The sequence below is a fragment of the Pleurodeles waltl genome, chromosome 6 (assembly GCF_031143425.1).
Source record: "Pleurodeles waltl isolate 20211129_DDA chromosome 6, aPleWal1.hap1.20221129, whole genome shotgun sequence".
Classification (NCBI taxonomy): domain Eukaryota; kingdom Metazoa; phylum Chordata; class Amphibia; order Caudata; family Salamandridae; genus Pleurodeles; species Pleurodeles waltl.
In genome coordinates, this window is record NC_090445.1 from 1,005,948,668 (window position 1) to 1,005,976,519 (window position 27,852).

The 27,852-nt window shown below is 44.5% G+C and overlaps 1 protein-coding gene across 2 annotated transcripts in view; it reads left to right on the forward strand.

Annotated features, from left to right (window-relative positions):
• PRXL2B (peroxiredoxin like 2B) overlaps positions 1-27,852 on the forward strand; it is an 85,415-nt gene that overhangs the window by 48,812 nt on the left and 8,751 nt on the right. For both annotated transcript variants that reach the window (XM_069239919.1, XM_069239920.1), the window contains exon 5: positions 23,049-23,124. In XM_069239919.1, coding sequence (XP_069096020.1) covers positions 23,049-23,124 — 76 coding nt within the window. The remainder of the gene's footprint in view (positions 1-23,048; positions 23,125-27,852) is intronic.

The following is a 27,852-nucleotide window of genomic DNA, read 5'->3' on the forward strand; positions in this document are numbered from 1 at the left end:
TCTTTATCACTAAATGCGTGATCATTTCTAAATGTAGTTTTTTCTTAGCCCTTCTCTAACTTCTCCTTTATTGCCTTTCTCCTGTTGTCAGTCTGATTTAAGAAACTCTTTTCTTTAGGGGTAAGCAATCATGTGAGATAGTTTCTGTGGGCGTACGCTGTGCCAAAGGTTAATGTAGGTTCAAAGAATCCTCTTACTAATTCTATTGTATTTTCCTTAGTTAGTTACTCTACTCGGATATTAATTATAGGGACAAACGAAAACACTTTGCCGTGATTTGAATAGAAGTACTGAATGTACTCCTGGTTATAGAATCTTGTTAGTAAATGACTACAACTTATTCCATAAGTAAGGAGCAAACTATGGTAAGTAACTCCTTCCTCCACTGACACAGGCATCTGCGTACAGACCTAATCTCTCGCATTCATCGTCTCAACATACTCGCGCAATATGCAACAGAAAACATTAGAGCTGTCTACGTGCAAATACTTCTCATCTATTCTGAACTTGTCTACTTCTGTGAATGTAGTAGTTGTCTCTAAAGCAGAATTATGGTTCGATACAATTTTGACAAGAAATACAATCAGCACCAAACACAGTATCATGCACTTAATCACTAAACTAATACCTATGTAATTACAGCACCTATTCTACCTAACCTGTTGGTTGTGGTTACTCAGGATCTGTAACGAATCAGAAAGTAGAAGAGAAAAAAATATAACTGCAGCAAAACAAAACCAAAATCTTCAATCATCTTTAGCCCTTATTTACCGCTTTCAGTCTTTCTTCCAGGGCCTTGTCAAAATTAGGTAACTTGTCAAAAATCTGCAATTGGTCAAAATCAGTTTAGCAGCTTGTCAAATCAGGTGATTTAAAGTCTCTTCCGGTTACTTTCAATAGTTTCTTAGTTTCGCAAAGATCAGTTCATTGATCTCTTCACATGCCAAAGTATTGACCTGAAATTTCTCAATCATGACAAAAATTCACTCTGCCATTCACTTGTTGCATATGCCCATTCAGGACCCGAGTACCTTCTACTTGTGATTCTTTCTTTTCAATCTTCGATCTCTATTTAACTCTCCATCACTCAAGTCTTCTCTTCTTGTTGTGTCTAATTTCTTCTTCAATTTTTGTCACCGTAATTGCCTCTTTCCTCTTGGCTTGTGATTTCGGCCACTTATCTCCTTTCAGTGGACATTTTGTGAATGCTCTTTTTAATGCTGGACTTGTAACTTCTCTTAGTTCTGAAGGAGTTTCTCTTGATGTACCTGCAACTAGTTCAGGAGGAGTCAGAAGGTTTTGGCTTTGATCCGCCTCAACTCCTTCCACCTCGGGGTCTGTCGTTTGCTCTGTTTGTATTCGAAGACCGACTGCTTCTGGGAGAGCCATCCTCTGACTAGACTCTCCTGCTGTCTCAGTTGAGGTTGGTTTTCTGTCACTCTCCTGTAGATCTTCCACTTCGTCTTTCACAGGAGTGTTTACTCTGTTTTCAATCTGCTCAGATTCAGTCTCTGTTTGTCACGTTTCCCTCTCTGTTTCTGGAGTTTGTCTAGAAGTTGTTGGTACTCTCAACAACTCTTCTTCATTATCCAAAGGACAGGGTACTTTCTGAGCATGGCTGATATGAATCCAGTTTGAAACTCCAGTGCACTTCACAGCTGTAGTAATTACCAATACCACTTGGTATGGCCCTTTCCACCTGTGCTCCAAGCAAGTCTTTTTCACGTGTTTTCTGATCACAAGCCAATCTCCCACTCTCAGGTTGTGGTTTTGATCTTGAGATGGTTGCAGTGTGGTGGCTTCCACCTGATATGAGAGAGAGCGCGAACCACATCAGCCAAACCTTTGCAGTAATCTAGCACCATATCATCTGGTATGTTCACTAGCACATTTGCAGGAACTCATTGCTCTACCTATGAGGATTTTGTGCGTCGACAATCCAGTTTTCCTGTCAGGTGTGTTTTCATACTCATCAGAACCAACAGCAGTGTGTCTGTGTCACAGTGCCCTTTCCTCGGGATCTGCACGCTGCTGAAAAAAAGGCCCACCCCCTGGCGTCACCAACTCAGGAGGCTATTATAGCACAGAGTTATGATGAAGCCAAGTGGGGGAAGGGAATTAGGGTAGGGAACTGCAGGAAGAGAGATCTGAAAAGAAACGGTTAGAACAAATATGCATACATTCATTCATAAGAGCAGAACTCATCAATAGACTCTTGAATAAAGGCGTCCCCTTGATATCAGATTGAGACCCTTTGTGAATTGGGCGTAGCCCCTTCTTTGAATCATGGAACAAGAACAAACTGCAACCTCTAAACCTAGAGGTGGCAAGAGCTTTGGACTTTGGTCAGACTCTAAATATCAATCATGTAACATTTATGCATTCATAAGATAAACTTTTGATCTAAGCCTAGACATTCTCAAAGACTTAAATATGTATCTCACATATTATGTTTTCCCCAAAAACAATGAAACTATAATTTGCTTATCTCTGAAACGTTTTCACATTTACTACCTAGGCCTGAAAGTTTACTCATTGAACTTGAAGCGTTTTGGTTTATTGGGCATAAGCGCCTTACTTGTTATTCATGAAGCGCTTTGATCATCATACATGAAGCGCCTTTTTCATTATACCAGAGAGCGCTTTTACTTGCTTTGTCTGAAGCGCTACGCTCGTTATGCCAAGGGGCGCTTTACTCATGTGGCCTGAAGCGTTTTGATACTCGTGCCCATATCGCTTTACTCATGTGGACTGAAACGCTTTGATTATCGTGCCAAGGGCGCTTTACACGTGTGGCCTGAAGCGGTTTGCTCGTTGTGCTAAGGGGCCCTTTACTCCTGTGATCCTGAAGCGCTTTGCTCGTTGTGCTAAGGAGCGCTGTACTTTTGGAAGTAACCACTTCCTTCAAGATTGGGCTCATCAAGACCTTACCGCTACGAGTATGACCTACTCGTATCTGAATTCACTATGGAAACAAGGATACTCCGACTTGCTGTCAATCTGCCATGCAGGAAATCTGCTCTTCTTCAGAGGAACCTCCACGAGGTCTGACTGCATCAAAGTCTTCAAAGTAGTGAGCAAGGTGCTTGGGTGTGGCTGGGCTTTATAGGCCTGCCACACCCCAAGATGACCGTTGCCTCTAAAAACCTGAGCACTGTAGTCCCTTCATAAAATAGCACTGATAAGTGCATCTTGTCCACTGATGTCCTGAACCTGCAACCACATGAGCTTTACCGCAGGGCAGGCGATGGTGATGACCACTTTTAGAACAGGAAGGGATGACAAGTGGTGCGCATGAAGTTCCGCAAATACGCGCAGCCGAGTTTCGGGCGGGACCTGGACCACGCACAGCCTTATTCCTGACAGTCTGGCCATTTCAGGTTCGTGGACGCACACATCTTTGCAATTCTTGATTTCAAGGACCCATTCATTTGCTCAATAAGTCTTGAGGCTTCAGGCCAAATAGCTACTATGCGACTTCTGCTCAATGTTTAAAGCTGAACATAGTAATTTAATTACTTCATTGTTGAAGTGACTTCCTCTATCTGATTCTAAAGAGACCGGAAAACCAAAACAAGTTATCAGTTCCCCAAGTAGTAACTTTGCTACTGTAAGGCTGTCATTTTTTCGTGTGGGATAAGCTTTAATCCTGTGGCTAAAGATACAATCACCAACACATATCTCAATCCTACACACACAGGCATCTCAATGAAATCCATCTGCATGCTGCTAAATGGACCTCCCACTCTTCCAATGTGGCTCATGTTTACCACAGTCCCTTTTCCCACGTTCATTTGCTGACAGATGATACAACAATGGTAAATTTCTTCGGCACCCTGTCTAAACTTTGGATTAAACCAAAACTGCTTAAATGTGCAAATCATGGCATCCCTTCCAACATGTACCTGACCATGATATTATCTAGCCATTTGAGTCAATAAATTGTTTGGTCAAACCACTTGTCCCTCTCCAACACCCAATCATCGCCCTCAAGCTGAGCACATTTCAATTTCAACCAAATTTTCTTTTCATCCTTGTCAACCTTATCTTGGATCGCTTTCAATTCTTCCCAAGTGTCAATCACATTTAGAGTATAAACGGCATAATTATCTTCCTCAGGTTACAATTCCTATTGAGCTTTGAACGATATACAGTTCAATGCGCAAAACCTTGCAACTTGATCCACATATCCATTGACACAAAATCTTGTGATTTCAGGTGTGCACTGCATTCCACCACAGAAATTCTTTTGGGTATTTGTAAAGCTTGTAACAAATTATGAATTGTGTCACCATTTCTAACTGGTGAACCCAAAGAGGTCAGGAAACCTCTCTGTGACCATAGCTGGCCAAACTTGTGGAGCATTCCAAATCCATACTGGCTGTCTGTATAAAAAGTGACTTTAAGCTGAGCAGAGACATGGCGTGCTTTCGTGAAGGCTACAGATTCAGCCACTTGTGCTGAATACACTCCTCGAGCCAGGACGCCTTGAGTATACCAGAAATTGTGCATACAGCATATCCTGCTCTCAAAGTTCCTATGTTAGCTCTTAAACAGGAACCATCAACAAAAACAATGTGGTAATTTTCTTCCAGTTGAGTATCCCGAATATCCAATCTCTGTTTTGTGCACAAATCAGTAACCTCCAGATAGTCATGTTCAACATCTTTCAATTTGTCAAGCTCAATATTCTCTTTTGGAAGTAAAATTGCTAGGTTAAGCACTGTACACCTTTTCAGCGATACATTTGGCGACCCTGAAATAATGGTCTCATATCGTGTCAGTCTAGCGTTAGTCAAGTGGTGGGTCTTGGTTCTGGTAAGTAAAACCTCAGTGGAGTGAGGGACCATAACAGTTAAAGGATGTCCCATCACAATGCTCTCCCTCTGAGTGAGGCTCTGTCCAACTGCAGCAACTGTACATAAACGGCCAGGTAAAGCTGCTGCAACTGGGTCCAGAGTAGCTGGAAAAAATGCTACTGGGCGGTTTACACCACCATGGACTTGAGTCAAAACAGACAAAGAACATGCATCACGCTCATGACAAAACAACATGAAGGGTTTTGTGTAATCAGGCATTCCCAAAGCTGGGGCTTTGCACAGGCTTTCTCTCCACTCCGTAAAGGCTTTCCTTCAGGCTTGGCTCAACACTAAAGGATCAGCAACTTCTTTGTGAGTCAACTCCTGCAATGGCTTTGAAATAACTGAAAAGTTTGGAATCCACTGAGGACAATAACTCACCATTCCCAGAAACATCCTGACATCTCTCTGTGGTGCTGGGGGATTCATCTGCAATATAGCTGTGACCCTTTCTCTTTAAATTTTCCTAGTTCCTGTCTGTTAGGTGATCCATATACTTCACTGCTTTCTGAAAGTACTGTAATTTTGCTCAGGACAATTTGGTGGTCATTATGACATTGGCGGTGAGTGATAAAGTGGCGGTAATACAGTAAACAGGCTGGTGGTAATTACCACCAAATTATGACCATAGGGGTGATAACTCCCATAGACAGCCAATGTACCTCACCAACCGCCAGGGTGTTAACACCACTGATCACAGCGGTAGCCATCAACAGCCAAGCAGAAGACAAGGTACTGCCCACATATTATGACACAGCACACTGCCATGATTTCCTGGGGCGGTACCAACGCCATCAAAAGCCCAGCGGAAACACAGAAGACCAAAGACTCACCATTAGAGACAGAGAAGATCAACGCCGCCATGGAACCAGAACTGCAGGTCTTCCCGATGTTTTTCTATGCCATGCTCCACCTGGAACGCCAACGCTGCCGACGACAGTGAGTTACACCCACTTAGCACTGTATGTGTGCATGGGATGGGATGGGGTTTAGGAGACTGGGACTGGGAAGTGGTAGTTGGATGGGGGACGGTAGGAACCGGAACAATGGCTGCCATCAGAGAGGAAACCAGTGCCTGGAACAATCTCTGTTGGGCCGCCAATGCACCGTGGATGCCCTCCAGGAATGTATTGCATTGCTGCATCTGCGATGGCATCCACTATGGTTGACTGTCCTTCAGAGATGGTTCTCAGGAGGTCAATAGCCTCCTCACTCAGGGCAGCAGGGCTCCCTAGGGCAGGGCCTGAGGTGCCTGGGGCAAAGGAGATGCCCACCCTCCTGGGTGAGCGGGCACAGTGAACTCTGTGAGGGGCTACTGGAATGGCAGTGCTGGTACGTGGGGTGGCAGCTGTACCTGGAACTGGGGTGGTCCCAGAGGTGTCCGCCACCACCAGGGAGCTCCCATCGGAGAAGGAATCAGAGTCAGTGTTGTAAACTCCTGTCTCCGCCAAGGTGCTCCTCGGCATCTGTGGACTCTGCCTCCTGGGTCCTGTGGGATGCAGCTCCCTCAGTCGCTGGTGCCCCTGCTCCTCTGCCAGATGATGCTAATGCACACATGGGCAGGATGACAGATAAAAAAGAGGGGGAGAGAGAGAAAGGGAACACTGGGTCAATTACCGCACCAACACCACAGTTGGCATACACATTACCATCACACACACAGGGTTCAGGATTGAGCACTATGCACTACACTGGCAATAAATTGGCTAGGTGCAACAGCAAGATGACGGCCAAACACCGCCAACTGCAGCCCATCCGGGACCCGCTAAGCCCTGCCTGACATGGAATATAACCTAGCTAGGTTTCCTGAATTTGCTATACACCCATTATCCTAGAGCTAGGTCACGCTGCAATGTGTGACTTGGCATTAAGGGGCACCCACTGACTCACAACCACCACCCGGATCCCATGCCACCTACCAATGATTGTAGTTAAGCCCACTGTACTCACTACCTTGAGGCTGCTGTGATGCCCTCAAGCGCCCATCCAATCTGGGTAGGCCATTGCCGGCATGCGGGCCAGCAGGGGGGTCAGGTTCCGACGGGCAACCCTTCCTCGTTGGGAGGCCATCCTCAGGTGGGCCTCCTCAGTCTTCCGTGCCCAGCGTCTCAGGTCCTCCCACTTTTTCCGACAGTGGGTGCTCCGTCTGCTGTAGACCCCCAGGGTCTGCATGTCCTTAGCGATGGCATGCCACAATCCCTTCTTCTGATGTGCGCTGACCTGCAGAGGTAATACAGATTGAAGGACACCATTACACATACAATCCAGCCTGTCACACATATGGCCCATAAATCCCATTTCCATCTCCATTGGCACACACATTACCCTGTGCCCGTGCTCTCCCAACAGACATACTGCCCCCCCACCCCCCAAATGACACAATGCTTGCACACACATCTCCATGCAACCTTGGCACATGTATCGTGCCCAAGGTGTACTCACCTGTTGTTCTGGAGGCCCATACAGTGGTCCTTACTTGGGTAGGGCCGCTTCCACCAAACGCTCCAACTCCTCCTAAGTGAAGGCAGGGGCCCTTTCCCTGGTCACACAGGCCATGGTTGGTTCCAGACACAGGTCACAACAGCACACACAGTGTAGGTGTTGTCCTGTGGAAAGTTGGGAATAAAGTGATGATTTAGATAGAAAATGTACACTGCCCCGCTGATCCCCACTGGCCACTGTATTCCATAGAGCCCCATATTAGCCAATGAGGAATTGCACGGTGGTGCAAGACCGCCTTCCGCCACGATGCCCAACGTCGGCAGAGTTACCTCACTTCCACCTGTCCCTAGATACAGGACAGGCGGTCCATATCCATAACTCCGTCATTGCTGATGATTGCATGTACACTGGCATTCACACTATCCCATCTCATTATTGCTCTATGTACAGTGAGGTGGTGGGTCCATTGTTCAAATTGTGACAGACTTCTCACTCTTGCGTCCATTAGATACCTGTCACTGCGGATGAATAGGAGGAGGAGAAGACAAGCCCCTGTGTACAGACCTTTTGTGGACTTGGCTACACTAGAGGACAGGCACATAATACTCACCTATAGGCTGGACAGGGCCACAATCACAGAGCTGTGTGCCCAATTGGAGCCTGATCTGATATTAGCTATCAGTCATCCCACTGGGATCCCCCCTCTTGTGCAAGTCCAATCAGTGCTCCATTTCCTGGCAACTGGTTCTTTCTAAGTGACAGTGGGCCTGGCAGCAGGAATGTCGCAGCCAGTGTTCTCAATCGTGCTGGCAAGGGTTCTGTCTGCCTTGGTCAAACACTTGTACAGCTACAATGCTTTCCCTCAATTGGAAGATTTGGCCACTGTGAAGGCAGGATTCTGTGCAATGGGACATTTACCAAATATTGTTGGGGCGATTGACAGAACACACATTGCGTCTCCCCCACCCCCCCAAAAGAACAGGTGTTCAGGAATCTGAAGATTTTCCACTCACTCAATCTGAAAATGGTGTGCCTGGCAGACCAGTACATCTCCCACGTCACTGCCAAGTATTCTGGGTCAGTTCATGACGCCTTTGTTTTGAGGAATAGCAGCATCCCACAGCTGATGGCACTACTACAGAGCCACAGAGTATGTCTAATAGGCAAGCCTGAGTCCCCACCCAATGTATTTCAGTGTATGCCTTCTGGTGTTAACCCCATACCATTGTGTAAGGCTAATGTTTGTCCCTCAGTACTTGCAGGTGACTCAGGCTACCTAAACCTATTGTGGCTCCTGCCCCCTTTGAGGAATGCCAGGACAGGGGATGAGAATTGTTACAATGATGCACATGGGCGAACCAGGAGAATTATTGAAAGGACCTTTGGCCTCCTGAAGGCCAGGTTCAGATGCCTGCATCTGACAGGTGGATCCCTGTGCTACTCACCCGAGAAGGTCTGCCAGATAGTAGTGGCATGCTGCATGTTGCACAACCTGGCCCTCAGACGACATGTGCCTTATCTGCAGGAGGAGGAGATTGGAAATGCCCCTGTGGCAGCAGAGGACCCTGAGGACAGTGAGGATGAGGAGGCAGAGGATGAGGACAACAGGACATCAGTTATACGTCAATACTTCCAATGACACACAGGTGCAACAGTGGAACTGATCATTCCTCTGACTATTGTTTTATCTGTGTGGCTGTAGCAGGATGGCATTCACTTCCTTTGCATATCTACATACTGTCACCAATGGCTTCTCATTTTGCAGATGTTGGCTGATATTATTGTACCGATGTGATGAATACAGACAGCAACTGGTCATTAATTGTATGCTATCACAGTTTTCAGCTCATTTGCACGTGATGTGACTGTTTCCATAAATGCACATTTTCATCACATTAAACACTATCAGTCAAGTTGTGTTCAAGGTTGTTTACTGTAGTGCAAATAATTGACAGATAAGTGCAATGGAATGGGGGCGATTGTAGAGGAAAGTCCAGGGTATGGTTCCATTCTGTTTGTAGCACAGGTCCAGTGTCCAACGGCCATAGGAAGGGGAGCAAAGGTAGTTCAAAGTGGACAAGGTGACAGGGTGGGACACAAGGGGGACATTCAGGAGGGTCTTATTTCCTGGCGGTGGTCTTGGTCTTGGAAAGTGTCTCTGGCTTCTGTCTGGGTCGCAGGGAACGTTTGCAGGGTGGTTCACCTTCTGCAAGGGGAGGGGTGCTGGTGGTCTGTGGGTCCTGTGGTATAGCCTCCTGCCCACCACCTGCAGTGGAAGTGGAAGGCTTGTCAGGAGGCTGGCTAGTGGCAGGGGCCCGCTGGTGTGCTGTCCATTACCTCATGATGTTGGCCATGTCAGCCAGCACCCCTGCTGTGGAGATCATGGTGGTGTTGAGGGCCTGCAAATCCTCCCTGATCTCCTGATGGTGTTCCTCCTGCAGCTGCTTGTTCTCCTGCATGTTGGTAAAGATCTGGCCCGTCCTGTCCCGGGATTGTTGGTAAGCCCCCAGGACATTAGTGAGTGCCTCCTGGAGAGTCGGTTCCCTAGGCCTGTCCTCCCACTGGTGCACAGCTGTCCTCCCAGTGTCCCTATAGCACTGTGCCTCTGTCCCCTGAACGGTGTGCCCTCTGCCACTGACCCCAGGACCCTGATTGTCTTGTGGGTGAAGTGTGGACTGGGGTCCTGTTCGAAATGGGGTCTCTAGTTGGCAGTCGGTTTGAACCCTGTCCAAGTAGGGACCCTCACTCTAGTCAAGATAAGGGAGATACCCGCTCAGATAACCCCTGCTCACCCCTTTGTTAGCTTGGCACGAGCAGTCAGGCTTATCCCAGAGCATGTGTAAAGCATTTGCACATAACACACAGTAATAAGTGAAAACACTACAAAAGGACACCACACCAGTTTTAGGAAAATAGCCAATATTTATCTGTGTAAAACGAGACCAAATCTATATAAATCAAACATACAGTGTTAAAGATGTGAGTTTTGCAAGATTTACTGAATAATACAGTTCCTTGAAGTCAATAGCTCCACCTAGGGCTATCACGGTGTCGTGATCAACAAAATCAACAGTTCAGGCAAGCCGCGGTGTTGCGGGCCAGCTAATCCCTGCAAGACCTGCAAAACAGTACCTTTGGAATTGCAGGGCATCATGATCCTCACAGTGAGCTCTGGAGACCAGTGTCGCTGATGTCGTGTTGTCGGTTGCGGAATCGGTGCATGAGTAGTCGGGCCCTGGAAGTCACATGCCTTACGGATCGAACTCTGGGCTGATGAAGTCAGTTGTGCTGGCGGTGATGGCATTGGGACTGCGGTGCGAAGTGGGACGATGTGACGTGTGATGCCCACAGGTCATGGTGCAGGCAGCGGCTCAATGACTCCGTCCAGCGGCATCGGTGAGACTAAGGCTGTGGTGTGAAGCGGGCGGTGCAATGTGTGGTGTCCACAGGTCACGGTGCAGGCAGCGGCGTTTTCGTTGTGGAAGCACTGTCGTCGGTAGGCCCAAGTCAGCGGTACAGGATGGTGCTTAGCGCTCCTCACGAGCGGTGTCCTCAGGCCACAGTATAGGCAGCGGCGCCGGTGTGAGCAGGAGCAGCCTCGTCTGGGATGCCCAGGCTGCGGTGTGAGCAGGCGATGCCGGAGTGCAGGGCCCACAGGTCGCGGTGCGAGCAGCGGCTCGTTGAAGTCATCCGATGATGGCATCGGTGAGACCAGGGTTGCAGTACGAAGCAGGGCAATGTGACTCCGTGCAGCGTCGGCAGGTCACGGTGCAGGCCAGCGGTGTCGTTGGTGGCATTGCAGTGGTTTCTCTTCTTGAACAGCACAAAACACACAGTTCCCAGTGCTGCAAGTCGAGAAAACTGAAGTCTTTGGTGTCCCTAAGACTTCCAACAGGAGGCAAGCTCTACTCCAAGCCCTTGGAGAACTTTCTCAAACAGGAAACACAGCAACGTTCCTCCTTTGCACTCCTTTCAGGCAGAAGCAGCACCTGTCGGCCAGTCCAGCAAAGCAGCACAGCAAAGGGTCAGTACTCCTCCTCCAGCTCTTCTCCTTGGCAGAGGTTCCTCTTGATTCCAGAAAGATTCTAAAAATCTGGGATTTTGGGTCTTCTTCTTATACCTGTTTCTACCTTTGCAGTTGGCAAACTTCAAAGCTAAGTCTCAAATGTTTTCAAGATCCTTCTTTGTCCAGGCCAGGCCCCAGACACACAACAGGGGGTCGGACACTGCATTGTGTGAGGGCAGCCACATTCCTTTCAAGTGTGAGTGACCACTCCTTCCCTCCCTTTCAGCACAGATGGCTCATCAGGATATGCAGGCTACACCCCTGCCCCCTTTTTGTCACTGTCTAGAGGAGAGGTGTGAACAGCCCAACTGACAAACTGACCCAGACAGGGAATCCGCAAACAGGCAGAATCACAGAATGGATTAAGCAAGAAAATGCATACTTTATAAAAGTGGTATTTTTATTTTAAAACTAACTATCTAAAAAAGAACTTCACTAAAAGATGTATTTTTAAATTGTGAGTTCAGAGACCCTTATCTCCATATTTCTAACTGCTCCCAAAGGGAATCTGCGTTTTAAAGTTATTTAAAGGCAGCCCCCATGTTAACCTATGAGAGAGATAGGTATTACAACAGTGAAAAACGAATTTGGCAGTATTTCACTGTTAGGACATGTAAAACACACCAGTACATGTCCTACCTTAAACATACACTGCACCCTGCCCATGGGGCTACGTATGGACTATATTAGGGGTGCCTTACATGAATAAAAAGGGAAGTTTTAGGCCTGGCAATCGGGTACACTTGCCAAGTCGAATTGGCAGTTTAAAACTGTACACGCACACTGCAGTGGCAGGTCTGAACCATGGTTACAGAGCCATTAATGTGTGTGGCTGAACCAGTGCTGCAGGCCCACTAGTAGCATTTGATTTACAGGCCCTGGGTACCTCTAGTGCACTTTTACTAGGGACTTACCAGTAAATTAAATATGCCAATCATGGATAATCCAATCAACACTACAATTTCTTCCGGGAGCACTTGCACTTTAGCACTGATTAGCACTGGTAAAGTGTGCAGAGACACTAAACCAGCAAAAACAGACCTGAAAAAATAGGAGGAAGAAGGCAAAATGTTTGGGGATAACCCTGCAAAAAGGGCCATTTCCAACAGGTCCCTGTACAGGTGGCCACACTGTTAATTGATGTGTCCTGGGGACAGGGGTGTGGGGACGTTGGCTGAGTGCTGTGGTGTTGGATACTGATAGGGGAGGCTCTGTGGTGGACAGTGAGTGGGCTGGGGTTTCCGACTGACCAGTGGACCCTAATGGGCCAGGTAGTTCATCCAGATCCTGAAATCCAGAGTTACTGTCATCACTGGCGGCATCTTCTGTTGGTTAGACGTGGCACCTCCTGTCAGCTGTGATTGGCTGGTGCACCTGTGGGGATGTAAGTGATGTCTTATGTCTCATGTCTGTGACAAATTATACATCCCTGGCGTCCCCTCTTTTGTTGCTGTTGCCCTGCTGCCTTTGTTTGTGTATGGTGATGTATTGTGTGCTTGTTAGTTCTCCATGCTGTGCATGCTTTTGTGATGGGTGTCCATGCTGGGCTGGGAGGGCTGTCCATGCATTGGTATAGCATACAGGGCTAGGCATTGGGGTTAATCATATGTGTAAGTGCAGTGTGTGGGATGTAGTGGAGTGATGGGAGTGAGGCTGAGGGATTGTGATGGCATGAAGGTATGGGGGGTGATAAGTAGTAAATCTTGACTCACCAGTGTCCAGTCCTCCGGCAACTCCAGTGAGTCCCTCAGGATGCAGTATTGCCAAGACTTGCTCCACACATGCTGTTGGGGGTCCAACGCCAGTCCCCTAGATGGCGAGCTGGTTCCTTGCTGCCATGGAACATGCCTTCCCCCGTAGGTCATTCCACCTCTTCCTGATGTCGTCCCTTGTTCTTGGATGCTGTCCCACAGCATTCACCCTGTCCACAATTCTCCGCCATAGCTCCATCTTCCTGGCAATGGATATTTGCTGTACCTGTGCTCCAAACAGCTGTGGCTCTACCCTGACTATTTCCTCCACAATGACCTGCAACGCCTCATCAGTGAAACGGATGTGCCTTAGTGGGGACATGGATGTTGTGTGGTGTGTGTTGGTGGGAGGATGTTGAGTAATGTAGTGGGGTGTGGGATGTGGGGTGCTTGACAGATGTGTGGGTGTTTGGTGTGTGTGTGTGTGTGTGTAGTTGTCTCAGTGGTCTTTGTTTCAGTCTGGTGGCAATAATTGATGTTTATAAAGGGTTTTGGGTAATGTGGGTGTGTGTTTTATGGTGCTGTGGATGGGTGTGGTGTGTGATTTCGATTTTGGCCAATGTAGTGTTGTTTTGTATTTGGGTGTCCGTTCTTAGCGCGTCGGTGTGTACCGCCAATGGTTTACCGCCACTGAATGGCTGCCGTGGTGATTCATGGGTCATAATGTGGTGGGCGTTGTTTCGTTGGCTTAACGGTATGGGTGTTGATACCGCCCTTCAGCACTGACCTTTGGGCTGGCGGATTTGTGTATGTGGCATTATTCTGTCGGCTTGGTGTGTGTGTGTGTGTGTGTGTGTGTGTGATAATATGGAGAAAGGATATCCGCCACCACGGCGGTAAGCAGCATTTACCGCCAATCTCATAATGAGGGCCTTGATGTCCATTTTTACCCAAATGATTGAACAAAGCAATAGTATCATACTTGCATGCTTCTCTTGTCTTTGAAGCAACTAGCAAATCTTCAATGTACTGGAATAATGTTGATTGGAAAGGCATTTCCAATGACTCCAGGTTCTTTTTCAGGATCTGATTGAAAATGGACAGTGATTCTGAGAACCCTTGGGGAATTCTGCACCAACAGTGGACTCAATCCAAAAATGTAAAACAGAAAAGAAATTGGCTATCCCTATGAAGAGGTATAGAAAAGAATGCTTGTGACAGGTCCACTACGGTGAATCATTCAGCATCGTATGGGACCTGAAACAATATCACTGCTGGATTTGGCACCACGGGACAACACTTAATCATATCATTTACTTTCCTAAAATCCTGAACAATCTGAAATTTCCCACATGGCTTTCGCAATCCCATTATTGGTGAATTACATGGGCTTCTCAACACTTCTTTTAAAACACATTGGTTTACAAATTCTGCACGTGTGGACCTTTCTGATCTACTTCTAATGAAGCTGCTAACACATATTCCTCCTCATCTGAACTCTTACTCACCTAATCATCATTTGCTTCATCCTCACTATGTCATGGGTATTGGTGTATTGGGTTATTACTTTGGTTAATCCTTTGACCAGTGACCTGCTGAGGAAGCATCACCTGTTGCTGCTCATTTGGGGCTTGAGGTATTTGAATTTGCTGCCTAGTTACCATTTGAACTTGAGGTTGAATTTTCTGCAACTGGGGCATCTGCAAACGTGGCATTTGCATCTGTTGCATAGGCTGAAAACCTTGTACCTGATTCATATTACTTTGGTAATTTGGGTTTTGACCTCTCATTCTCAGTTCTCTCATATTGGGAAAATAATTGATTTAGTTTGTCTGTTGAACACCTTCCTGCACTAGCATTGGACACTTCCGTTTCCAATGTCCGAGGCCTCCGCAAGCATGATGTGGTAACATTCTTTTCATTCCCCGCTCATTATTCTGAACAACTACAGTATTCAAATCCAGACCATGGTTCACATTTCCAGTTCCACCACGACCTCTACCTCTTGCTTGATTCTGAAACAACCTGTTTCCCTCCTGTTGCTGTGGAAAACTTCCCTGCATTCCTCTTAGAGCTGCTTTAATCTGCATCACCATCGCCTTTTCTTTCAAGTTTCTCTGTTTCAACTCGATCTCATCACTACAGTACTTTGCATACTGCAATACTTCATCAATCAGTTTTGCTTGCCAACAAATCAAATGACTTTGTCATCTGGCTAATTTCGGGTTTCACTTCTTCAACAAATCTGAACACAAAATAAATCATGTCTTTCGGCTCATTCGTTTCTGTGCCACTGTAATGTTTAAATGCCTGCAACAATCTCTCATAGTATGCATGTATTGACTCCTTCCCTTACGGAGCTGTCCTGTCTATTCTCTGCAAGTCAATTTTCTTGGGCAAAATTTCTCATTTTCAGAAATTCGAATACCTTATAGTAATATTTCCTTGCATAAGGAGACTGTGCACCTGTTGCTGGATCTCTCTGAGGTTCTCTTGTTGGCCAATCTATGCTTCTTTTGCACTCAACCCATAAGTCTGCTGGAACCACGATTTCTAACAGGGTGTTCAAATCCTTCCACAGGTATTTTGTGAGCTTCACAAACCTATCTGTTTGCTGGTACAACTCCACTGGCTTTTCTCTCAACTTGGGATAATCATTTGTAAAGTACAAAATGTCACTTCTGCTCCAAGGGACATGGACAAGATTCCCTCCCGGAATCTCTTTCATTGGTAATATTTCACTGGATCCTCAACCTGCTGCACATTCACAGTAAGATTTGCAGAATCCCTTTTCTTCTGGTCTTTTCTTAACCCATCTGCCTTCCCACTTATCTAATGCTTCCCATGTTTGAATGCTCTGAGAACATTTGAGTACCGGGAATGAAAATTCAAATTAGGGAAATAGTACAAAGTCCTTTGAGTCAAACTCTAATCTGGAACGCCTCTTTAAATGTTTGTTTTTCTCAATTTCAACGTCATATTTTTCTGCTAGGTCTGCTAATTTCTGATGTACCATTCCTGCTTTGTTGGTAATCAGTTTGCACAAATAACGTAGCTCGTTTTTACGGAACAAGTCAATTCTGTCCAACCCCATCGTTCCTGCAATTATTATTCTACCTCTAGTCTAAGCCTGGTCAAATTCAATGCACTTCCTCTGCTGGAATCTCCTTGGGTGCTACTGAACTTCTCCAACCATTCGGTTAACTGCTGAGCTGTCAACCTTTGTAATGAAATGCTGTTATTGCTTGCACCGGGCACTTGTTGTAATATTAAACTTGTGGTCTCTGGTGTTGTTGCAACTGGGTTAGAGCCTAATTCCTGTCTTAACAAATTATTCGGTGGGGTTCTAGGGTAACTCAAATCAATTAATGGACCTGTACCATCAAATGTCGGTCTCATGGTAGTCATCATTCTTGCGTTCTCTGTGAATTGCTCCCTTTCCCCTCTTGGATTAAGGATTTTCTGTTCACTCCTTTTATTATTTTCCTGGGCAAACCATGGTATGACAGGACCTAAGTTAACTGGTACTGAAACTGCATCTGGACTTGAGCGGGAATTTGGATCTCTGAGGTACATTATTCCTATATTCTGACTTGTCAAGCCAGACATTTCTGACTGTGATCCTGTTATGGGGGTGTATCTCGGCAACGTCTGTGTCGGCATTAGGGACATCAAATTTTGGGTAGACATCTGTATCAAAGTCGGCTTTCGATAAACCCCTCATGTGGGCAGCTTGTTCTATCAGCACTACTAAGTTTGTTGCATTATCTATAATAGGTACATTTGGATAAATTCTGGGTATCTCAATCTGCAGCATAGGCCATTGAATCGCATAAGTAGCTGGAACACCATGGTTAACTTGTACCTGGCTCTGTGTAGATTCAATTGGTACCAGAGCTGTAGAGTCTACACTAGTGCTTGAACCTCTCATTTGCTGCCTAAGGTGCAGGACGATTTCTCAGCAACTGCAAAATAAACTCATCATTATCTGAATCTTCATCAGACGTTAAAGACTTCCTAGACTAGGTGGATTTTTGCTCTCTGTCATCCGAAGGATAGGAATCCCTGTTCTTATTACTCTTTTTAGCCTTGTTCCCGTTCTCTTGTGTAATTGCTGGAAACAACTTAATTCCTTGTAAAGTCTCAGTTCTCCAGAATGTTTGCTCACTATCCTATTTAGCCTCTGTTATAGTTTTCTCAGCTTTTCTCATTCTTCTCTCTCAAATTTGAGCTGTTGTTGCTGTCTGGCCACTAGTTCCCAAATAGCTAATGCTTCAAAAGGTCTCAGAGGATGTTTCAGATCATACAGTACTTTAAAATGCTCACATTTAAATGTTCCATGGGCAGGGAATGCTAAGCTCACATCTCTCTCTGTTTCCTTGCACCACTGTTTCAGCACCTTGTTCCTCAAATACAATATAAGCAGGGGTGTACCTTCTGGTGGTGTAATTTCTCCTATTCTACTTTGAATGCACGCATCTCCCCTTAGAGCACTCTTTAAAGCTTTGAAAAACATAATTTCTGTAATTTACGCTACTTTTAATCGAATCAGGAAGAGAATTTCAATCCTAAAAACCTTTTTGCCTACCTTCTCAACCAATTACGCTTCACAGTTGTCCACCAATCAGTTTGCGGCTTTTCACACTAACTGACCTATCGCAGCGGGGCTTAAATGACGTCACACTCACACGTACAGCGGCTGACAAAGCCTTTCGGCTTGCCCTCCTAAACTCAGATCAGCGCAAAACCAATTGCGAATATGGCGAGCACTAAATAAAATCAACACACAACTTGTCTGTTTGCTACAGGTAGGTAACACAATCGCTCTGACAGATACTCCTTCTATCTCAGTTTACCTGACTCGCAAGCAAAATTCGACCAGCAAATTGTACACTCAATTTATCATTGGATCCTCTAGGTGCACGTAGGACTCACCAAATCTCAGTAAAAAAACTATCACTCCTTCAACACGCACTCTTGAGTTTTTCAGCCTCGCCCAATCGACCTATTAAACAGACAAATTATTTTGTAAGCCAAGTGCCTCATACATATTTAATACTGCGGAGTCTTAGACCACGCAGGGTCCGTATACCAACAACCATGTGGGCAATTTTTTAGCACAAAGTGCCACACACATGTGAAGTTCGACGACTTCCCTACTCTCACACGTTGGAGTATGCAAACTCTCTAGACAACTTCATCTGGAGTCCGCAAACTCCCTAAACACTCTCAAATATCACAATTCACCTTTGATTTGCTTAAGCTGTGCAAGTGCAAAACGTATTCCATTCACACTGTCATAGAAACCCCGAGACCATCTTCAAACAAACTTTGGCATGCTCCAAGGTTTTGGAAAAGTCATGGTAGGTTCTTAGGGAGTCATAATCTTACACTTTTATTACAAGTCTGCAAAATTATAGCCTTTATCTGTGGGACATCATAGTGGTCTCTTAAGGAGACGCACCATTCGATTTTGTTACCATGAGCTGAAGAGAAAAAGGTCGTTATGGTGGCCTCTTAAGGAAACGAACTATCCAACGCTAGTGGGACTAACCAACCATCGCTAGTGGCCTCACAAAGAGACAAACCATCCTCTGCTACCAAGAACTGTGACCGCGTCTGACCTTATTTGGTGTTTTAATTTATAAGGGACACGTCATAGGTTCAACTGACCTTTTTACTACGCTTCTAGTGATTCCACTAGAAGCTACGCCTTTCAACGTCAAGCCTTCGGACATAACCAATAAACAACCATTTCATCTGGGGTCAATAATCTTCACGGACCATGACCCATTTAGCCATGAATAACCACACCTTTATGGAAACGTTTTTAAGTTTATTTCCCTATATTAACAATGCTAAAGTCACGTAAATTAGTCTCAACACCAAATGATAAACATACATGAATAACACCGGTTGACCAAATATTCTAAAGAATCTCATTTTAACTAAAGCATTAACAATTAAGCATTCAAAAGTCACAGTACAAATTAATAGCAAGAATAACTGCACAATAGAAATAGCATACATCTAAATTCAACAGGTGAACAACATCAGTTCTTTGTTACTTGCAAATTGGTAACCTTTCCAGAACTCCCTAACTAACATTCCGATTAGAATAGCATGTTTGGGCTTCATGCAAAACAATTTTAGTTCAAGTTAATTTGGAAAAAAACATCTAACTATGGCTCTATCAAAATAGCAGTTGGAACCTAGAAACAAAGACCAAAACCTACAACAAGGACAGTAACATTTTGTTATACCTCTCCTCAATAGGGATCAGCGAGCTGCGATTCTCTTCATCAGTTGGACATCTGTTCGGGCGGCTTCAGCAACGGGCAGTGAAAGGGAATGGTTCGGAGATGGTGACTCTATAAACTATCTGAACCATTTAGGAAGGGATCAAAATTCAACATTCGCAACTTAAGCAATAAAGTCAAAGTTACAAATGAAGTTATCAGGAACTTATTCAGCTCCTCAAACAAAACCACTATGGGGAAAATCAAAATAGAAAGAAGCATCCCTCTCCTCTGTGCAGTCGGGCTACGTTAGAATTTCCTAAAGAACTTCCCACTCTGTCATTGGACAGAAAATCGTACGTTTACAGTTAATCCAATAGAAATAGAAACCCAAATCTAGGTATAACTAAACTGTCTTTCACATGTTGATGATTGGCTCCTCTTCTCCTGCTTCCATCGCCAGACTCGTCGGGTAACCTTCTTGTTGCGATTCGTACTCCAGTCAATGCATCCATTGTTGGTTCCTGGGAAAATCACTGTCTCGCGCATTAAACTCTATAAAGTTGCAATATTTAATACAAGGCATTCTAGAAGGCAGTTCTCATGAGAAAGTTAAAGACATCTGCTAAACATTTGGTCAACACAGTGAACAATAGCGGCATTTAATCTCAACCGTACATTTCCCACTATTTTATTAATCCGTGCAACTTAATATGAGGCTGTTCAGACCAGGCCCAAACCTCATTAACCTAAGTGCTATGAATTAAGGCAAATGCATAGCATATAATCATTATTATGACATATCACTACAATTTTCTTTACGTGTGCAGTTCAACTAATAGTAATATGCATTTAACAAAAGCATTACTTATTTTTGACGGTCACTCAAGTAGGCACATTTTCGAAAACTCACTTTATTTTCTTTGTTAGCTTTTTCTATGCAAATTCTTAACCCATAACCAATAAAATCATTAGTAATAAATTCAGCTTTGCACACAGGCCAGACCATTGTGAATTTGTGTTAGGAGATTTGCGGATTATACTCCAGTTCAATCTGCCCCTGTTGCAGTTCTCTTTGAAATTGGCAAACACACATCATGCAGGATGTTGGCAGGTTTTGCTCAGGTATGGAGAAGCCTACACTCGAGAAAAAAGCTAAGCTCTCCCGCCTTGCATCAAACAGAAGATGTTTTGGAGAACGAGGCCCTGTAAAGAAGCACGTGGAAGCTGATGTGCTGTACATGGACATAGCCAGTCTCCACACCTCAAAGCCACCATCTTGTACGGCATGTACACTGAGCCATACGGACCCTAATATTAACCAGGTCATTCATAGATCACATACACAACCTTCATACATTTCCCACGTATAAGGAGGGTAAAGGTTTCCTGATATCTGAACAGCGCAAACACTAAAATACAACTCAATAGGCAATTTCTCCACTGGGATGGAAGTAAAAAGTCTCTTGTCCTTGGAATACAGAGTTGCTGCCACTATCCCAACTCACTTCGTAGCTTGGGTTGAGGGGGCAGTGGTCACCTCGGTTTAGAAAAGAGATTCATTTTGGCTACCACCTACTGACAGAAATGTATTAACAGTGTGCGCCACGAGCGGACTGCATGATTGTGGAATTCACTGGTGGAAAAATTTGGTGTTATCTAGCAAAAACGTTTAGGGACAAGATGACACCTTTTCCAAGCCAGGTAAAGAACTTTTGCCACAGCACTCTTTGACTAATGTGAACAGCAACATAGCCAGTCCTAGTTGAGCAGAGCAGATTAGTTATTTGCTATGTTGCAGACCACTTGGTGGTTTACGAAGTTGCCCTTGCATTGGTTTGCTTGCTTGTGTGTTGAGGGTACAACACAGTGAGACAGAGCTGAGGGTTGTGGTTTCCTGACTGACTCAGTTACTGCCTTTGCCCACCTTTGTCAATCTCCATATCCATTAGTGTCTTTTCAAGCTCCCCTCACATCTATGCTTTCCCGTCATGCTCCTGTCCTTCTGCTATCCTTGCATTCAGAGATCTGTCTTTCTTTCTGCCTGTGGCCCTACTCTCTTCCTTCATTTTTTTGCTTTGTAGTTAACTCCCGCCCATTTCACAATAACTGGCCCCATCTGTCCTAAATTAGTCTGCAGCTGTCTTATTCGAAATTACTTTTGTCACTAAAATTGCTTGTTTAGTTGCACATCTTATTTTCCCTTTTACCAGACATCAAGTTGATTTTAAATGTCCCTGTTTCCAACCTGAACACTTGAGTTCTGGCCCTTTGTTTGCTGTCGACAAGCAAATTACCATAGGAAATGGAACTTCTTGTTTCCAACCTGAAAAATGTCAGCAGTTTACTCCTGCCCAGAGCTGGCGTATTCCCAATTTCAGGATTATAAAAGGAATGTATCATCCCTATATTTGGTGAGAGTGTGCAGGAAAAGGAATCTTACCAACTACGAAAATATTTTTCTCATGAAGGGAAAGAAAAACCCCAAAAAGTGTGTTTGCACCAGGGATCCTTTTCTCCCTGTGTGGAGGTCTGTACTATGGAAAACTCGGTACCCGAGGAATAGGAGCCTGCTGGGATTGTCACATGACCATCCCAGAAATATGCATGAAATTCTGCATCTGATACAGAGTTTCTTTCATATGTACCTGGAAGCACTTTGATGATGTCAAAGAGGCCCCACCAGGAGAGAGATAACGGAGACCATTTCTGAAATAGGGTTAAAAGCTTTTCGAATTAGTCTTGCTTCTAAATATGGGTATGCACCAAAATCGATTTTGTTCCTAAATGTGATTTGTGCACCTAAAACCGTTTCCATACCCCTTCCACGTAAAGGATGATTTACATCATTAAATGTGATACCACTGTGCCATTACTGCAGCATTTTCTCGCGTTAAATGATTTTGAACCTAAATGTATCACACTCTTGTAGTCTTCTCTAATGTTGCACCTGTGTTCGTGCACCTAGAAGCGTGTTTGCGTTCCTGATGTTGCAGTAGAGGCGATTGTTTTGCAGCTACTCTCGATTGTACCTGTGTGATTTTTTTTTTAACCTAAATATGTTTTTGCTCCTAAATGTTATTTGTGCTTCAAGAAGGTTTTTACTCTTTACTGCTGATAATGATCCAAATGATATTTAGTGCCTAAATGGAATTTTCCATGTAAGTTTCATTTTTTTCTCCTTAAGGTTGTCCATTCTTTTGATGTCACGCTGGGGGTGATTTTACTGAGCAATGTGGTCCCAGTCGAATGTAATGTCAAACTGATGCACACATTTTACACCTAATATGAAAGTCCCGTTTTGATTTTTAGTTTTTTTTTTTTTAATTTCCTGATCTTGTGGTACAGGTACCAAGCAGCATAGTATGCTTGCAGAATGTAAAATAGGGCACGGAAATAGGTAGTCCAAAAAGAGGGGGCTTGCACAGAGACACAGCACAAATAGTTTGTGGATTTAAGCATGGTTCTGTTTGAACAAGTTAGCACGTTACAGTCTGATGTATTCGCTTTGCGAATACTTGTTGAGGCACTGACAGCTGCAAAATGTTTTTATTTGCCTTCCCGAGTCTTTCTAAAACTATAATTGAAATTATTTTGAAAAAGCAAACTTCTAACTCTAGCCACGCTATGAATGTGTTCCTTAGTACTAGGGTATGATACTGTACATTTCACCTGCCTAACCTGTAGCTATATATCATACTCTGACAGCATACTCGAGTTGAATAATTTTGCAATTTTTTTGTGCATACAGGCAAATGCAGATGGTATCCAGGGCAACTTTCTGGGGGACCTCCTGCAGAGCGGTGGGATGTTAATAGTCAGTAAAGGTAATTTTTTTTTTTTTAAACCAATGTATTCATCTGAAAGTAATTGATGAAATCGGTAGAACTGGATTACTTAATACTGCTTTGTTAAATATGTGGGGCAACATACACTGAATTGGTTCCCAAAATGAATACCTGTTTTTATTCCCAATTCAGAAGTATGGGACTTATTTAAGCGGGTATTTTGGCTAGATCCCAAGGCTCAATAGGCTCCTCAAACCTAGACACCTGTTATTTTTTTTTATAGTTACTAAGATTAGAAAAGCTTTTATTTTCACAGCTATTAGAACCAAAAGCAGAGGCGCTTCCCGATCTTTTTGATTATCTGACGGATATTGCTTCTATAGCTTATTAAGTTCCTGTATTTATTTATTAAAATCGACTTCTCTTAATGTAAGAGAAGCATTCGCTTTCAAGCATCTGAGTTATTAGTTCAAGAATGGCCTATTTGTATTACTATGTATATATGTTATAATTTTACAGCATCAACCCAGATGAAAGGCAATAGAGGGCTGTACAGGGTCCCTGGCAAAGACATGGCCAACGTGCGATTGGATTGGTAGCTGGTTCCCTTTATCTTTTTTGCACATCTTCATCTCCAGTCTCATGGTGGTGTGGCTGCTGGTGTGCTGAATGTCTGATTGCTCTATCAGGATTTTATGTTGAGCAAAATTACTTGTCATTTGGTGGCTGTTCAGTTGCTATGGGCGTCAACACATCTGCCCATTTGGTGCTTCCTGTGACACTGTGGGGGTTATTACAACTTTGGAGGAGGTGTTAATCCGTCCCAAAAGTGACAAGTGACGGATATACCACCAGCCGTATTACGAGTTCCATAGGATACAATGGACTCGTAATACGGCTGGTGGTATATCCGTCACTTTACCGTCACTTTTGGGATGGATTAACACCTCCTCCAAAGTTGTAATAACCCCCTGTATCTCCTCCTCCAGAAGCACCCTCATTTTGTCGCCATCTTACGATTCTTTTTTCACCGCTGTTGGGTCTGGAAGCCTGCTGAAGGAGTTCCAACACACGGAAGATGTTTTTGGAAAGAAATTCTAAGGAATCGCCAAAGTTCACCGGAGCCGTTACCATCTCCGACGAAGAGGTACCGGTAAATCATTCAGAGAACAGAGAAGATTTGTTAAAGTCTATTGAGAATGGCCTTCAGGGGGCTCCCTGAAGAGCCTAAATGGAGAAGACACCCTTCCAGTTTTGCGAGAACTGCCACCATAAGTTCTCACAGAAGTACAAGCACCCTGGTCTGGAACCTCTGTCTTCCTGTCGGCCACCAAAAGTGAGAACTGCAACGCCTGCTCAATCTTTTTGTGGAAGACGCTAAGGGTGTGTGTGAGAGAGAGAGAGAGAGAGAGAGAGAGAAAAAGAAAAAAAGAGAGAGAGAGGCAGGCCCATTACATCATGCAGGGCCAGCAGACAACACCATCCCTGAGGGACCTTGGCCTCTCCAGTGAAGAGTGGGACAATGTTGCTGAGGAAGCACAGGGAGAGACTTTGAACATAGAACTTAAGATCGTCGACTTCAAAAGTCAGGCAACCAAGAAATCAAAGAAAACAGAACAGCCTGAATCATGTAAATCGGACTCAAGGACGTAGAAGGGAGTCTAAGCATTGACCAGCTTGCCAACCAGAGCAACACCCTGACAAAAAGAGCCCCTCAGATCCCTCGAAGGAGAGTCCGCAGGAGGAATTGACAAATCCAAGACTTTAAAAGACAGTTGAGGAAAAGACACTTCAGTGTAAAACAGAGAGGCTCTGAGCAGAACAATGAAGCTCGACGACCAAGACGTCTTTGAAGGGCTCTATGAAGCTGAAGAGGAGGGTGCCAAGTCTTGACTCTGGAGAAAAGGTGGTGGGGATGGAGCGGAGGAGAAGGTGCCTTTAGTCGGAAATGGCCGCTCTCATCCAGGAAAAAAGAGATTTGGTGAATGCCTAAAAGGTTTCCACATGCCCCAGAAGACTCTGACTCCTAAAGCGCACAGGGAGAAAGGGGTTGAGGAAATTAAACCTCCCCTTACTTCAGAGCCCCAAGAGGAGGCAGAAGACCTTTTCTATGAGAAAGAAGATGAACAGCTGACAAACATATCAGGGATCAGAAGCTGAGTATGTGGAGCAGTGACAGAATCTGGATACAGTCTTCCCAGAAGAAGGGGTGGACAGTTACCCCTCGCACCCAGATGATATAAGCATGTATAACCAGACTATTCAGCACACAGCAGAAAAGCATTGGGTACAACTTGAAGGAGAAAACCTCAATCATATTTTCTTCTGGAAACCCTAATGCTGACGCAAGCCAGGATCCAGTTTCTAGTCATGCTCCCTAATGTCTTGGACCAGGGAAGAGAAGCCTTTAAGGAGCCTGCCACTTGTCGAACTGTGACTCAAAGGGCCGATAAAAAGTACAAACATTCATCAAAGGATCCAGCTGATATCAAAGGAACAGTTCCTCCAGAGTCCCTCATTGTGTCAACTGCAAGGAAAAGGGCCAATGTTCCATCAGAGGTAGGGCCACCCCCACGAAAAAGAAAGCAAAAGGATTTTAGATAATTTGGAGGAAATTCAAGTGTATCGCAAATTCGAATACTTTACAGAATCGCCATGCACATCAGTATTGGCAAGAAATCAGGGAGCTAATGAAGCATCTCCCAGAAGATTACTGTAAAGGGCGCCACATTTAGTAGATCATGGCAAAACATCACCTATACATGTTTAAAGTCTGCTTTCGATGTGGGGAACATCTAGCCAACATGGTAATAACACTTAGAAGGCACTCATGGTTAAGAATCTTGGGGTACAGGCCAGCATCTTCAGCACCCCATTCAACGGTGAACAGTTGTTTGGAGGTACGGTTTACAACAAACTTAACCAGTTAAAGAAGGACAATGAAACTGAGAAATTGATGGGAGCATTACAGTTTCGGGGAGGAGTTCACAGGGAAACTGCACCACTATGCAGGCCCACAGGGAGACGTTTCCAGATGAGATCTTCATATCAAGGCTTTCAGGGAACCAGCCAAACAGCTTCGACCCAACAAGGTTGGCAATCTCAACAACACAGCCTTTTTGTGGAAAAGGTTTCAAAGAAAAAACATGTCCCCTCAAGGAGATGGAAGAGTTTCTGGGTGAAAAAAAGCAATAAAGAGGGTTCCAAAACAAGAGGTGAACAAAGAAAACTACTCCACTCATTACCTAATTCCCAAAGTAGACAACTTTCTAGGACTAACTTTAGACCTCAGGTTCATAAACTAGTTCATAAAGACTCGAAAATTCAAAATGACAACATTGCTAAGTTAATCCTTCAATTACAAATAGGAGATTACATGGTAACAATGGACTTAAAGAATGCCTACTTGCACATTCCAATGAGTGTGCAACACAAAGGTTTCCTGTGCTTTTATTAAACAAGATTCATTACCAGTTCTCAGTACTGGCATTTGGGATACCATCAGCCCCAAGAGTGTTCTTGAACTATCTAGCAGCAGCACATCTCAGGAGGCAAGGGATACATGTTTAACTAGACGACTGGCTAGTAAGAGCAGATTCTTACAAATAACGCAAAGACATTACAGAAGGTAATAGAAACCTTATTCTCACTATGATTCTCAATAAACATAGAGAAATCATCCCCCACAACCAGAGCAGGAAAATATATTTATTGGAGCAAGAATAAACTTGATTCAGGGAAAGGTGTTTCCCAGTGAGAAGACCTCACAATCATTGATTGTGGAGACTCAACTTTACCAGAGGGGCCAAGTTCTGACAGTGAGGATGGTGGGGAGATTTGCAGGAAGACTGGCATCATGCATTCCTCGTACCCCTTATGCAAACCTGCATGTGAGACCTGTTCAGGAATGGGTACAAAACTAATGGTCAAAAGCAACAGGGAGTTGGGATGGGTACAAAACCAATGGGTACAAAACCAGTGGTCACAAGCAACAGCAAGTTGGGCAAATCAAGTGGTTGTCACACAAAAACTACAGGAGGAAATAGAACAGTGGAACAGCTCAAATATAACTCAAGTCTTGAAATTTCAGTAACCAACTCCATCAGTAACAATTACAACAAATGCCTGACATATGGGGTGGGGAGCACATATGAACCCACTGAAAGTCAGAGGAGTTTGGAAAGAAATGGATGCGATACAACACATCAACATCCTAAAACTAAAAACTGTGTACCTAACCTTAAAAACCTTTTAGAAGCAGTTATTAGGGAAAACCGTATTGATTCAACACTACAAGAATGTTTTACACCAACAAACGGGGGGGACACAATCCCTTCAGTTGTCAAAGCTAGCCCACAAACTCTGGAATTGTGCTATACAAAGGAAGATCACATTAACAGCGATCCACCTTCCGGCGGACAAGCTCAGCAGACAGGTGTTTTGCTCACACGAATGGGAACTAAATCAGAAAGTACTTGGAAGTGGATAACTCTAACAATAGATCTGTTTGCAACACTAGAGAAAGCAAAATGCAAAAGCTTTGCCTTCAAACAACCTCCCCACCTGTCCCTGGGGAATGCCCTGTCGATAAACTGATGTTTACACTTTTGCCTCAATACCACTTTTACACAGGGTTATCAACAAATACAAAAGAAGCAAAATGACGCCAATCCTAATTGCCCCCCCAGGTGACAAGACATACCTGCTTTTCAGAGCTAATGCAGATGGCAGAAGGGAACACTTAAAAACTGCCAACACCCAGTTATC